Raw genomic sequence first — 15,799 nt, forward strand, 5'->3', positions numbered from 1 at the left:
TCCGTTTTTTGGAAGCGTCTGCAGTTCCACTACGAAAAAAGTTTGGTATGTCCAGTATCAATGATGGCTATTCCCCTTGTGCGGGGTAATAGGCCGGCTGAGCCGAAGCGGTCCAGCTACATTGAGTGTCTTGCATCCTGGCTAGCAGAGTTTGCTGTAGGCCATTAATTTGGGCGACTATCTTGGCTTCCAGCCTTTTTTACAAGGGATTTAATAGCCTCCTGCACTGCCTCATTTACGGCGGCTTCTGTATGAAGTGACGCTGTGGTAGAGGCGGCTTAACGCTTACGGGCCGCTTTTTGCGCCGACCCCGACTCCCTATTGTTGGTCGAGGGTGTAGTGGTTGTTTCAATTTGTATCGGGGTAGGGAGGGGGGTGCACTGAAAGGGGCGTTGTGGAGGAAGTAGCCTTATTAACTTTTGTGTTTAGGGCTTGAATATAGCCTGTTAATTGCGCTGTCTGCGACTTCAGAGAGGTGATATTGCTCTTAAGAAGGGTATTCTCTTTGGCCAGTTCACTCACCTGGGGGTCCGTTGCTGCTGCTGTTGGTGGTCCCGCCGGTCTGATAGATCCCGGGGGCCCGTGGTCCCAGGCCACCCTCTGGGGCTGCTGCCAGCTGCTGGCGACTGCGTCTGTGTCGTAGGGGCTGGCCTCGCCGTGGAGCGGAATCTTGGACGTCGGGCCGAGCGGGATCTCGAACGCCTCCCGGAACGAGATCCCGAGCTCCTCCGCGAGTTCCGGGATCTCGATCTGGATCTGCTGGCTCGTGGTTGGTATCAGTCCTCTCCTCCATCTCCCGTATTTGACAATGGCGGAAAGGAGGTTGATGCGTCGGCCGTTTATGATGGATAGCGTGGGACTGCTTGCCTGGAAATCTTCCAGGATGGCTTGGTCCGTGAAGTTGTCAAAGGCATGGTGCAGTATGCCACACAGAACGTCGTCCTGTAGCGGAACGTAGATATGGACGGTGAAGGTGTTGCCATAAACTGTGAGAAAGGTGATATGGGGACAGGCTTGTGCACGAGCCCACTTCGCCACGCTGAGCGTGAAGGTGTTGTTAATTGAATGAATCCGCACCATGACGCGCGATGCAGGCGTGAGATCTTGCAGGTTCGCTGCTTGCAATAGTGATGCGTATAGATGCCAAGGTTCAAACTTTGTGAGATCCAAGGGGGCTTTTGGACGACCCGCAGTGTGAATCGTATCGGCTGGGAAGCGCGGAAGTGGAAAATGACGCCGTAGTGTAAGAGGAGAAGCTTTGGTGACTATGCCGACGAAGGCGAGGAAGTCGACCCGTCGTTAGGCTTAGCTGCGGTGGCAGTGGCGACGCGCAACGTTGTGCGGCGTTTCTCTTGGTCGCGGAGGTCTGGTGATTGCCAAGATTCTACCGAGAGCTCTTCCTGGGAGGCCTCTCGTCCTTTGACGACGTACTCCATGTCGGGTAGGTTGTCGAAAGTTTGGTAGGCAGGGTGGCAGCAGGTAGCCGAGTGCTTCCCCGACAGCGGGTTAGCGTGCAGGCGGGCGCACTCGAACTAAGCCTGTTCGGCCTAGGTCGAGCGCGGCGTGGACGCTGGCACCCGAAAACTTTCCTGAGGCTACCCGGACGGGTATCGGGTTGAGGTTGGTGTCAAAGTAAACCTGACGATTTGCTGCATCCGCCCGCAGCAAAAACATCAAGGCGGGGCCTAAATGACCCACACAGAGGTGAGAAATCGACGGAGCCGATGCGAACTCAAGTTGCGGGGAAGTCTGTCGCCAGCAGTGGCTTTCGTCAGAAGGCAGATGGACGCGCGATGGTCCATTCACATAAGCCGCGAACGCGAAGTCGAAATGCGGTCTATAAAACCAATTGCAAGTGACATGAACATCTTTCTTATACGCGATTGCAGCGTTGCTACATTTCGCGACGCAAAATACCATTTGATTTATATTATACATTAATTACTTCACTCGTAGGAATATTTGTAAAAGTGCTGACAATGACATTAAAATAATAGAATACGGAAGTCATTGGTTGTTTGCTGCCATCCATGAACAATAACGGGTGCGAAATTGCCTCAGATTACTGCAGCTAACTCGTGGCTACGGTGGCTATCGTGCTAATGCGCGCTGAGTACACTAGTGCTGGGATATGCTGCAACATATCCATGGATCCCGAGGGTTGCAATATGGGCTTGTTGGCAACACATCTTGGGGTGCTGTAACGTAGAGCTATTCCAAACTTTTCTATTCCAGTTCTGCAATCAGCTCTCCGCGAATGGTCAAAAACTTTCTTGAACCACCCCCACTTCGCCTGTCTGTCACGCGACGTCACGAAAACCACTATAGCTTCCCATCTAATATGAGACGTACACCCTGATTATGCATGATTGGACCGAACAAAAAAAAAAATAGTTATTTCTAATTCGACGTCTTTTCGCCAGTAGCCCTCGGCTATTGGTCAAAAGTTTTCAGACTGCACTCACTTCACCTGCCTGTCACGCGACGTCACAAAACCGCGAAAGCTCACCGCATCAAAGTGACCTGTACACGTTAAAGATGCATTAATATGCCGAAAAAAACTGATTTTTTTTTCTGAATAGCCGCAGGCTGCCGCGTTCCGAAAGGAATAAAATATGGCTGCCGCCGATCGCTCGGGCGCTGGATACTCGCACCTGCCGGAGAGCATGGGTTTATTTGTGTACAATAAAGCTTTTTGCGTGGCCGCGTAACGTTTAAGAGCAGTTTCGGCATGTTTACGACCTCGCTCTGCCAGGTCTCCTTTGCTTAGGATCAGTTTTAGCGTCATTCTTAAGCTTCTGTTGCATGCCGCCGCGATTTTCGACCAGCCACCGCAAGCTAAAGGAGGGAAAGCGGACCAATCGCAGACGCCGGCACCACCCTCTTCATCCGGTAATAGATTTTCAGCGCAATGACTCGGCCCCATCGAGCCCCTCTCCACTTGAGCGTGCTCCTCGCCTCTTGTCAGCGAATTAGATAAGACAAGCCGCTCAGTGTAGGCAATGTTATTCGTTTTGAAAGCAAACAAAAGTGACCTCCTATAATTGAGGAGAGCGTTTTATTGGTTTGTCCAGACAACCCTGCGGCTCACCGCCCGATGGTTGCGTCGGCGGTTATGCAAATTTGACGTAAGGAGATTGAAATAAAAACTTATTGGAATAGTTTTACGTTATAGGGCCCTTGAATAGATGTAGGGTAGCGCGATTAAAAGACAGGCCAAAAGAAGACACACAGGGACACACCCAGCGCTGTGTGTGTCCCTGTGTGTCTTCTTTTGTCCTGTATTCTAAAAGCGCTACCGTACACCTATTCAAGTTACACTGTGGGATGGTATTTTAAGGGTCCGCAGTAATACCGTATTTAACGCAGTAACATGGCCAGAAATACCGCATGTATAGCGAGTCGTAAGAAGTTCATTCAATATATGTGACAGCAACTTCATTAAATATAATCAATGATATTCTTTTAGAACGATCTTCTTTCTCTAATATATGAGTTGGCGAATTCACCATGTGTTCAGAACAAAAAAAGAAAGAAAAAAAAAAGCTGCAGGTGGCATCCGCGATATGCTTGTGTAAATGAGACCGTGGTTTCTATTAATTATTTTATTAAACTGTTGACATAAACTTGACATAGAATTACAGATGTGCTTTGGTTGCTTCTCTTGTAGTGTTTGTTGTAACTTTGCGAATTGTTGTGCACTATATGTTTATGTACAAGGTCTCCCGGCGATTGAATGCTCCCTCTAAAACACGATGAAATATGGTGCGTCTTAATAAGCGTGATGAATTGCTGGTGTTTTGTTCAGCTGTGTACGAGGTCATGTAATCGTATCTGGCAACATACCTATATTTTTTTTCGTTATCTTACTCTTGTATCTGTCACTTGCAGTACAAATTTCAGTCACTATTAGTACATTTATAGAGGTGCACTAACCATCCGTCAAACGTGCGGTGGAAATTTTCCAGCCCAGGACACGTCTCGGAGCTCAGCATTTTGGCACGCGGTAGTTTTCAATGTATATGAAAGTGCACGCCTAATGAACCTCGAAAAGAAAACGTTTATTTTTCTCGCCGATAAGACACGTGCAAAGCATTACGTTCTTCCGAAAATTGCGTCATTGCCGTTAAGCAATTGGCCCCCCGAGGTGCAGATGATACCGAGGTGCACCGCAAGCAGCCATCAGAGGACATGTAAGCTTTTATAGAACTTTCGGTACCATGCTACGCACACCTTGCACGCCCGAAAGCAACTGAAGCTTGCAGATCGCACGAAGCTTATACGAGGCGAAGGTTAGAGAATAAATACAATCTTGGGTTTTACGTTTTACGGCGGTGAAAATACGTTTCGTAATTTGAAATGCAGGTCAAACCAATGTGTTTTTACTATACGAACATAATACGCCAATTATATTTCAAGAACTTCGGACAATGGCATAGGCACTCCGTAGATTTCTTGTTACTCTCCTCGAGACATTACACATAATAGTGCCTAAAATGTGACCTTGCAAGAGGCATTGAAATTTGAAGATGGTAGCACGTGCTAGCAATTAAGTAGCGAGCCGCTTTTCATTCAAGATTACAAAGTGTACATAGGCGTACTGTAATAAATATGCAGGCGCTCACCGTTGTGTGCTCTGAGAAAAGCAATGGTGGCACGGAGCACAGTGGATTTGTCCATCTTTCTGGAACTCGTGGAGACCATGGAGCAGAGCTCATTGATGAGCATGTTGAACTGGTCGCGCCGCTTCTTTTCGCTGAGATTTCGCGACTTCCTGCGCGCAGCGTCCGCAGAAAAAACAAAGGCACTGCTTATGCGATTGATTCAACGACGATGTACTTACCTCTTGGTTTCGTCTTTCTCATCCAGGTCGCTCTCATCCGTCGCCCTACAAGATCACGGAGCCGACTTAAGAATTATCCACAAAGGAATTCTTCATAGACCACTCGCTTCAACCTTTCAGCAAGGTTGTGGGTGGTTTCAAGTAAAACAACCCGCCATAGTGGCATAGATCCCTAGGGCGCGGGATCAGATCCCGGCTACAGCGGCCACATTACGATGGGGGCGAAATGCAAGTACGCTCGTGTGCCGAGCACTGGGCACACGCTAAGGAGCTCAAAGTGGTCAAAATTAATCCGGAGTCCCACATTACGGCGTGCCCCATAACCATATGCCCCAGAATTCCCTTTTCCTTACTATAAGGAACCATTGTTGAGTCCTCGTTATGAAGCGATACGGTTGGTCAGGTGATACGTTCGCAAGAAATGCAACCATCTGGCTCTACTAAAGTGCACTGCGCATGAGGCTCATCTTTGGAATAGTGCGAGAAGAGGACACTTGCAGAGAGGCGACACAAAACGGCGCTGTCTATCAATTGAACGTTTTATTGGAGGGAACGAGACAGAAATGCTGTCTTGAAGATATTGATGATAGCCGCGCATGCTTGAAAGTGCGGTCTTTTGCGGCCATTTTTAAATCACGCAGCGCTCTAAGTGAGCCGTTTACGGCTTTAGTGTCCGCTCTGCTCAGACCGATCTATCCTCTAAGCACGCCGCACACAAACAGGAGACAAAATAACTCGTGGCGCTATGTGCATATGTGTGCGTACGTGTGCGTATGTGTGCGCACGTGTGCGTATATGTGTGCGTATGGAATGAAATAAAGTCTACGAATGGCACACGCTGACGCTGACACGCAACCAAATCCGAATGACACGCTTCAGCAACAAACATGCGAAAGCAAACATCCGAGGTGCTGATTGGCTTCAGTTAGAACAAAAATTTAGACAAACACAACAAATAATTCTGCGCTTATAAAATGAGCTCCTTTTGGTATTTGCAGGCGCTTCGGATGTTGATATTTGCAATAAATTAGATCGCGTTAAGAATATTTCAGCTAGGCTGCTTTGAAAAATCAGAAATTAGAAATCGCACAGACATCCCAGAATTGGGATACCAAGATACTTACTTAGGCGGAGTTGTGATAACAGAGTCGGGCATTTTAAACTTGCTTTTGGAAATAGACACCAAGAAGGCGCCGGGGCCCGATAATATATCAAATGTATTTTTGAAACAATACGCGCAGCAGCTGTCTCCCTTTTTGCAAATTATATTTTCTGAATCGCTGAGTACAGCCTCTGTTCCCAAGGATTGGCTATGTGCCAAAGTAATACCCATTCATAAAGAAGGCAATAAATTACACGTGGAAACATATAGACCAATATCACTAACCAGTTGCTGCTGTAAATTAGTGGAACACATAGTAAGTAAAGCCGTCATGACATACTTACAAGAAAATAACATATTATATCCTAAGCAACACGGTTTTAGAAAAGGCTTGTCAACTATAACACAATTATTAGAAATAACACATGATTTCGCATCAATAATTAACTCCAAATTCCAAGCTGATGCTATTTTTATTGATTTTTCGAAGGCTTATGATAGCGTCGTGCACTGTAAACTAATCGAGAAAATAAAGTCTATCGGAATTGAACACAATGTAGTAGAATGGATAGCAGCCTATCTGTCAAACCGAACTCAATATGTTACTATAAATAATTATGACTCGGACCAACTCGAAGTTTATTCAGGGGTACCACAGGGGTCCGTATTGGGGCCATTATTATTTCTTATATACGTTAACGACATCGCTGATTGTGCAGAAAATGGAGTAAAATTGCGGCTCTTCGCCGATGACTTGGTAATTTATACAAGCGTACAAGGAATCGAGGACCAGCTTACACTAAATACTACACTAAGCAATATAGCCCGCTGGTGTGACATGTGGGGAATGGAAATTAATCTTAAGAAAACACAGTATATGACCATAACTCATAGAAAGTCGATCTTTAGGTTCAATTATACATTAATGGGCAACGATTTAATACAAACTGACAGTAAAATATTTAGGCATAACCTTTACAAGCGCGTTAAAATGGAATACCCATATCGATAATACATGCACGAAGGCCTTCCGAACACTAGGTTTCTTGCGAAGAAAATTAACTGCAGCACCATCCTATGTGAAACTAACAGCATATAAAACCTTAGTAAGGCCAATTCTTGAGTATGGTAGCATAGTGTGGAACCCGCACCAGAAAGGACTCTCACAGAAATTAGAAAGCATTCAAAATAAAGCGTTGCGATTTATATACCATAAGTATTCTCGACACGAAAGCGTAAGTGCTCTTAGAAGCCAGGCAGCACTGCCTACCCTTGTTTGTCGGCGTCGTGTGGCTGTCATGAAATTCCTTTTTATGCTATGTAATAACAACATTAATATAGATAAGCGAGATTACGTGCAGCCACCACACCGACACTCCAATAGAACCTGTCATAATAAACACATCAGGCAGTATCCGACACAGTGCGACACGTTTAGGTATTCATATTTCCCATGGGCAATTGAAATCTGGAATTCATTGCCAAAGGACATTGTAGAAACGGATTCTGTGGATAGCTTTGTTGCAAAATTGGAGTCATATTTTGGCTGTTCATGAAAGTATTTGAATGCGTAGTTCAAAGATAATGCGTTGGTTGAGTGATTGGACACTAGTGCACGTGTGATTTCATTTTAAATGTAAATATTGCAATGTGCTGAATAGTGGTGTTTTATAGATCCACGATAACTACAAGAATATTATATAACAAATATTACAATTGTTTTGAGTACTTTGTTCCCTAATTCATGTGAAACAAAAGAAAGTGTCTTGTATTGAATTCCAGTGCTGTTGTGTGGCAGTTTTTTTTTTTGCTTTATCTATTTTTTGTTTTTTTCTTTTTTCCTGCTTGTCCCATGCTCGTGTGTATATCTTACAATCCACTTCCTGTTTCGGCCTGTGCAAAGGCCTACAGTATTGTTAAATAAATAAATAAAATAACTCGAGACTTCAAAACGGCAAAAGCCCCCATCCCCATTTCTGTCTCTAAATTTTATAAAAATCCTTACTTGGTGACTTCACCGAAAGGCGTGCCTTTGTTCCTCTCCACGTATGCTATACAGTAAAACGAAATGGTATATGATTCCTTGTTGGCAGAACTTTACATCTGCACCGTCTTCGGAAACTAACAAGAAATAACAAACACAATGAGAGCCAGCTGACATTGTTTAACCGGGGGCGACTTCTAATTGGCCAAGTCACTGTGCATACGTGTGCAGGCCTACGTAGTCTCGAGCCGGTGGCTCTGTTTACGAAAGCTTTTGAGCTGATTTCTCCACCGTGTAAATAATTTTAATGCGAAAGCGTTATATGCCGCATTACGCGAAAATCCGTCGGCGCCGGCGTGACCGAAAAATAGTACCAAAAATAGCCCACGGCGCAAAGATTAAAAACTCCTGAAAAATGCTCGGACTGACATGAGATTTCTCAGGGTGGTTCCTGCAAACAAAGTAAATTAATGCTGTTGAAAATAAAATTTTGTACATCTCGTTTTGGGTGGGAGCCGGACCCAGGCCTCCGCGATGCGAGACGAGCACGCTTCCCCGACGCTACGGCGGCGACACGGTTCTGGTCACGGATTCTGGTTGAAAAAAAGTGTGCCTAGTGCGTGCATCATTGGACAAGTCATTTCGCAGCCACCTGCATGACTAAAGATGTGGCCTAGTGCGTGCGTAATTGGGTACGTGACGGTGCAGTCAGTGGGGATGCGCCATGTCATGAGTGTATAAAATAAACATTTGAACGCCGTTGAGCGGTCCTTCGAGTTATGAACTCCTCGCGGTCAACCGAGCCCGTTGAGGCGCTTGGTGTGTTTTGATTTGGCATTACCGAGGCGGAGTTAGAACGCAGACGATAGCTTGCGCGGAGAAGGAACGCGCGGAAAGAAACATTTCACCAAAGCGACTATAATGCTTTCGCAGCCCCTCTGCCGAATTTTGACAGCGAAGCTGTATATGGCTAGCCGATTCGTCCGTCCGTCAGTCCGCCCGTCTATCGGTCGTCTGTATGTCGAAAACTCCTCCGGCGAAACCCAATGCGCATGCATGAGAGAGAGAGAGAGAGGCGCGCTTTTAGCCAAGACCACCTAAATAGCAGAAGGCCTGTTTACCCCGATCCATGACGTCACGCTACCTGGCCAGAAATTTCCATTGACAAGGCTGGTGCGATGAAAGCAGTGACGTCAAGATCACTGTTTCCTACTCGGGAGTATCCTCATTAGATTCTGTGACAGTGAGGCCAGGTAACACGGCGTCATGGGTCGGAGTGAAAAGGCCTTGTGCTATCTAGGTGGTGTTGGATTAGCGGAGTCAGTAGCGACATTGTTGCTCTACATCGCAGCCGAGCGCGCGTGCAGTAGTCTGTCCCCGGCTCCGAAATCGGTAGGCCACGCATCATTCGTATTCCCGAGGAGCAGGCAGCTTTTGATCAGCAACGCGGGGAGCAGAACCGGGAACAAGCTCGTCTACGCCGTGCCGATGCTGCAGCCCGGGCACAACAACAGGCTCGTGCAGCCGAGTGCAAGCAGCAACTGCGTACCGAGGATCCGGCAGCCTACTAAGCCGTCGTATAATGAACCGTCGGGATTAGGAGGGAGGAGGAGTAGGTTTTAATGAAGAGAGAGGAGGAGAGGTCGGCCTGGATAGCGTGTCTCTAGCCTGCTACTCCTCCCTGGGGAAAGGGGAAGTGGGAAATACAGGGAAAGGTAGGTGGCGGGTGATTATGTTATGGTACAATGAGATACTATATACACGTTTTCCAATATGCGGATGCGCATTGTAGACGCAATGCACGCAACAGTAATCTTGTACACGCAAAAAGTAATCACGTCACAAAAAGTTATTGCGCAAACACATTTCGCACTGGCTGCACGTCTCACAGGTTCTAGAGGCGAGTGTCTAAACCAGTCTCACTTAGAAAGTTCAAAAGTAATATTATGGCACGTTGGGCACAGTCAATACTCCTCCACGCGCCCAAAAGCTTTTCTTCCGAAAAGAGGCGGGAGTCCAAGCAGTCAACAGTAGACTTGAGGTTGATTCCACGAGAGATCAACACAGGTCAAAAATTTCATATTTTAGATTTCATTGAATATTTTACATTTTGTGCGCATATCAATAGGTAGCACTGAAGTGAACGTGGCTTCTTTTCCAAATGAATATTTTAGGAGGAAAAAATAACGGGACGCTTCAGTGTGGAGGTGCCTATTTAATGCACAAGGCATTTTCACAAATTCACCACGATGTGAAATACAATATGTTACAGCTACAAAGAATACATTCTTGTGTGTAAGACCTAGACGTAAAGAAGGGTCAGCTAGCACTGTTTCAGGCTTCCGTGTAAAACGGAAGTGTTTTAGAAAAATTCCTTAATTTGCTACAATCTTCAAAAGTTGCTATATTTACGATTTTTTATCAACTAAACCAATATATGTAGCCTTTTGAAATTTGCTGGATTGCGAGACCTTAACCTATTCAACAGTTGTGCGGAATATTCTTGCGGTATCACAAATTACCATTTATACAATTCGCCTCAAATATGAAGTTTCGGTAAAAATGAATGCTATTTAAAAATCAAAATAAAAAAATACCCCATCGTAATTTTTTCTCATAATCTCGTAAACAACTGTTCACAGGCACGTGAAAAAGAATATTAAAAACATGTTGCATTATTTTGTTTGTAATCACAACACAGGTGGTAGAAATGAGAGCTTTGCCAGAATGCAGCAAGGTGCTAAGAAAAAGGGACATCGGGGTAAAAAGAGCGTACACAAGGCTCTGACTTGCCTAAACTTCACCGTAATTGCGACGTAAAGGCATTTTTGGTAAACTATAATTATTATTTCAACGACGCCGTTCTAAAATATATGAATTTCCGACATAAATTCGTGGAGTCATGCCTCTCCTCGGCCATCATTGGCGCCCATATTTAGTTGATGCTTTCAGATGCGACTGCCGTAAAAATCGTCTCTTTTGATCGATTTGGTAGAGTTTAGAAGAATGGGAAGTGAATCCATGGGAGGCGATGAATTCTTACCGGAAAAAGACGAACTGGGAGGTAGAAAGAAGTGCCTACATCCACTTGAAACTTGGCCTAACGTTCATCAGCAGAAGTCGGATTCGCGACTAAGGAACTTTCGCCCGGTGCTAAAGCAATTTCAACTCGGTGGCACCGCAAGTTCGAAATCTCACTTCGTAGAGTGCAAGCGCCATTTGGACCCCTCAGGTACCAAATGCGGCATGTGCACTGAATGGTTCACCAACTTTATAGAAGCCGATGACATATGCTCTTCGTACCAAGAGCGAATGCGCTTGTTGACTCTGCTGCCAAGCCAACTGGAGCGCCGAAAAGTTCAAGCTCTCATTCCAAATTTGTCAGTCTACATGATATACAAATCCCGACGTTGGCGTCAGAAATGTGGAATATGGTCAGCACCAGACGCACCTGAGAGAACACGGTTGAAACCAACAGACGTCCAGACCGCTGTGGAATATTATACCAAAGACGAGCATTGCTGTTCTCGGCAAAGCCCCAACAAAAAGGATGTAGTATATGTTTCGATTGATGGAAACAAACAGTATGCTGCCAAGAGCATCATGACCCGCTCTGTACGGGAGACATATTGTCTCTTTAAGGAACCCAATCCAGATACATCTATTGGGCTCTCAAAGCTTTATTCTCTCCGGCCGAAATGGGTTCTTCTTGCTCCACAATAAGAAGTGTACCTTTGCATGTATTGCGCCAGCGCCACACAGTGTGTTTCCGCGCTAGAAGAGCTCACTCAAGGTGCCTACACAATTACCCACCCCAAAGAACTATGTCTTTGCACCTCGCCAACGATCGATTGTTTCCTGTGCGATTGTGATTATTGTGCAAAGGAGGATGCTTTTACTACTACAACTTTGGGAATCACTGAAGAGACAGAGGTAAACAATGCGGTATGGGAAAATGGCGACCTCGTCAAAAAGACAGTACAGGCTACTACCTTTCTCCAGGAGCTTGGTGTATGGCTTATCAAGTGGATCACCCATGATTATATAAGGGGCATTCAAGCATCAGCAATACACGACGCCAAACGGAATCAACAGCACGGATCCCGTGTATTTGACTTTGTGGAGAATTGGACAGCTGTTGTGCCGAACGACATACAATCACACCATTGGCACAAAAAAATAGGTCTCGCTATTTATGTGTGTCGCCACGAGTAGAGGATCCACTCGCTGTTTTGCTGTCATCAGTGATGACGTATGTCATGATGCTGCACACGCTTGCTTTGCACTGGAAAAAATCTATGAGTGCATCAAGGAAGAACTTCAGCTTGACAAACATGTTACATACGTGTCTGACGGCGCCAGTAGCCATTTCAAAAGCAAGTATCAGCTTTACCAGCTGTCACAGAAGGAGCGCGCGTCAACAAAGTGGCATTTCGGCCACAGGACATGGCAAAAACGCTTGCGATGGTGTTGGTGGCCTAGTAAAGCACCAAGCCTCGCTGTACAATCTCAGAGGAGACAGCACTACAGTCATTAGGTCAGCCTCTGAAATGGTGGCGCAGATGACCGCAACGCTGAAAAACGTAAAACTGCTCTATGCAGATGTGGATGAAGTAGAGAACTTTCGCCGCCTCAAAAAGAACCAGTGGAAATCTTTGCCACGTGTTCCAGGCATACGGTCTTGGCACATTTGGTTAAGCGAGCCTGACGCCACCAATTTCGATCGCGTTGTATTAGTCTCTCGCAGTGCTGCAGGTAATTGGAAAGGGATCAAGCCTTTCTGAGCGTATACATCGGCTATGCTCGAAGTTCCTTGTGCCCTCTCCCTGCCTCCATGCGGCATATGCGGATATGCGTATGGGTCAGTAAGTCAACAGGCAAGCAACTGTGCCACTGCGTATTGGATTCGCTCCATTAGAACTGCGTGATATGGCCCTCTGGATCAGTTGGTCCTATAGAAAAATGCGGAAAGAGCTGCCAGTACTGCAGCGCTTCGTAAACTTAGGACGTGTTCTCAGCACGCTATCATCGTTCAGCATTCGTCAGTGGTGCTTCAAGAACTATCCCGTACATTGTATACCAGCAAGATTGGCCGAGAGTTCATCTGGTCCTGCCAATACTTCAATGAAGAAATAAATTCTCTACTTGAGGCTTTGCACAGAAGGCAATTTCCTCAAGAGTGCGCGGAACAGGTAATGTTTCGCAAAAGACCCAAGTATCTGAAAGGGGAAGTTTCGTGCTTCTTTCCAGCTTTTCTAAGAAACTGTGAACTTTCCGACGAGTGGTGATCCTTAGGGACTGCGAACTTTTGATTATATAGTATTCTAACAGTTGCTTTTTTTTTTCTTCAGAGGCGGTAAAATAAGCAATCGCTGGAACTATCTGCCAGCTAAGCCTGCCTTAACCAACACCATCGCCACTCCCACCACCGCCTCTTAGGTTGTATAATTACGTTCATGTAATGACCAGTAGGACATTTTTAGAGGCATTTACCTGCCGTTAATCCTGTAGCACACAAAGAAATACAAACCTACATTAACAGAAGGCACAAATTATCTACGCTGCAAGGCGCACGCACTTGCTGGTAAATAAAGTGAGCCACGTAATGGTTATGATGACGCTTCTTTATTCCCATTCAAACGAATAAGTAGCGTAATAACCGCACTTTTATGCAGAAGTATTAATTATAAGGTCAAAACTGGCTTTACGTCGCAATTACGGTGAAGTGCCGGCAAGTCAGAGCCTTGTGCACGCTCTTTTTACCCCGATGTCCCTTTTTCTTAGGACCTTGCTGCATTCTGGCAAAGATCTCATTTCTACCACCTGTATTGTGATTACAAACACAATAATGCAACATGTCTTTTATTACTCTTTTTCACGTGCCTGTGAACAGTTCTTTACGAGATATTGAGAAAAAATTACGATGGGGCTTTCTTAATTTTGATATTTTGATATGATTGATATGATATGATATGATTTTGATATTTCTGCCAGAACTTCAAATTTGAGGCGAATTGTAGAAATGGTAATCTGTGATACAGCAAGAATATTTAGCATAATTTTGAATAGGTTAAGGTCTCGTAGTCCAGCAAATTTCAAAAGGCTACATATATTGGTTTAGTTGATAAAAAACGTAAATATAGCAACTTTTGAAGATTGTAGCAAATTAAGGAATTTTTCTAAAACACTTCCGTTTTACACGGAAGCCTGAAACAGTGCTAGCTGACCCTTCTTTACGTCAAGGTTTTACACACAAGAATGTATTTTTTGTAGCTGTAACATATTGTATTTCACATCGTTGTGAATTTGTGAAAATGCCTTGTACAATAAATAGGCACCTCCACACTGAAGCATCCGGTTATTTTTTCCTCCTAAAATATTCATTTGGAAAAGAAGCCACGTCCACTTCAGTGCTACCTAGTGATATGCGCACAAAATATAAGATATTCAATGAAATCTAAAACATGAAATTTTTGACCTGTGTTGATCTCTCGTGGAATCACCCTTGAGTGTTCTTCGTTCGGCCTGGTATTGAGGGTACACGCAAAGTACGTGAGCTATTGTCTCCGAAGTGTGAAACGCTACAGTCAGGGTCCTGTGCTTGTCCAATCTTGTGAAGGTATCGGTGGGTGTATGCCACACCTATCCGTAATCGATGAATGAGTGTTTCCTCGCCTCTCCGCAAACGAAGTGGAAGCCGGAATTGTAAGCCAGCGTCAAGTCTATGGAGGTGCTCTTGCCGATGTTCGGGCTTGTCCCAATGTCGCGCCATAGAGGTTTTGATGGAGTTATGGAGTAAGGCGTTAATGTCACACCGGGAAAATGAATTTGTATAATGTTTCCGTCAGTGTGCGCCTTTTTTGCTTCCGCGTCAGCCTGTTCATTTCCATCTATACCACAATGGCCAGGAATCCACTGCAGCACGATGGTATGCCCGGAATGAGACGCCTCAGCAAGCAGAAACATGATGTCATAAACCAGAGGACTATATGCGGTTCTGTCATTCATATAATTGCTGATGAGTTGCAGTGCTGGTTTTGAGTCACAGAACACTGTCCACTTCTCGAGGCTTCGTTGCAGTATGCAGCGAATTGCTTCTCGAACTGCGGTCAACTCAGCTGCTGTAGACGACGTCCTGTGTCCTATCTTGAACCATTGTGCGATTCCCATTCCTGGTACCGGGTAGGCCGCGGCGGAGGAGGTCTGTGTCACATAACCATCTGTAAAAACATGTTTGGAATATCCATACATGTAAGCAATGTATGATAACGCGAAATGCTTGAGCCCCGCCAGCGGCATTTTCGACTTCTTCGTTTTTCCAGGGATTGAGAGTCTCACCGTTGGCTTTGCCATCGTCCAGAGTGGAACCTCGGGTATGTCATACGGTTCGAAGTCCGACGGCAATAAGTCTTGCTGCGACAACACGGCTTCTGAGTAGGCGGCGACAGGCCATATGCTTGTGACGTTCGTCAGTGGATGATTCCTGTGTCTAGTCAGTAGCCTTAGATGCACTCGCAATGGCTCATGTTGCAGATAAACTAGAGCTGGGCACGCACGTGCCTCTCCAATAGTGCCCCAAGAAGGCGCACATCGTGGTAGTCCTAGGCAAATTCTCAGTGCGCGAGCCTGAGCACTTTCGAGTGTGCGTACAGCAGTTGTACTAACCCGAGAAAGTACAGGCGCACTGTAGCGGAGGTAGCCAACAAAAAGCGCCTGGTAGAGCTGCAGAAGAGATGATTTGGATGGCCCCCTTGATTTTCCAGACATATGTCGAATGATCTGAATAAAACTGTTCAGCTTTTTTCCTAATCCAGAGAGGTGCTTCGACCAAGATAAGTCACGGTCGATGATAACTCCGACAAACTTGTAG

At 45.5% G+C, this 15,799-nt stretch overlaps 1 protein-coding gene across 2 annotated transcripts in view; it reads right to left on the bottom strand.

The window, feature by feature from the left end:
* Positions 1-15,799, bottom strand: part of LOC126536053 (uncharacterized) — a 115,128-nt gene that overhangs the window by 42,476 nt on the left and 56,853 nt on the right. Inside the window, exons 2-3 of one of the 2 annotated variants that reach the window (XM_055073430.2) lie at positions 4,844-4,888; positions 4,626-4,774 (exon numbers count right to left, since the gene is read on the bottom strand). In XM_055073430.2, coding sequence (XP_054929405.2) covers positions 4,626-4,728 — 103 coding nt within the window. In that variant the 5' untranslated portion in view covers positions 4,729-4,774; positions 4,844-4,888. The remainder of the gene's footprint in view (positions 1-4,625; positions 4,775-4,843; positions 4,889-15,799) is intronic. The other variant, XM_055073427.2, reaches the window with a different exon arrangement.

This window comes from Dermacentor andersoni, chromosome 4, assembly GCF_023375885.2.
Source record: "Dermacentor andersoni chromosome 4, qqDerAnde1_hic_scaffold, whole genome shotgun sequence".
Taxonomy (NCBI): Eukaryota; Metazoa; Arthropoda; class Arachnida; order Ixodida; family Ixodidae; genus Dermacentor; species Dermacentor andersoni.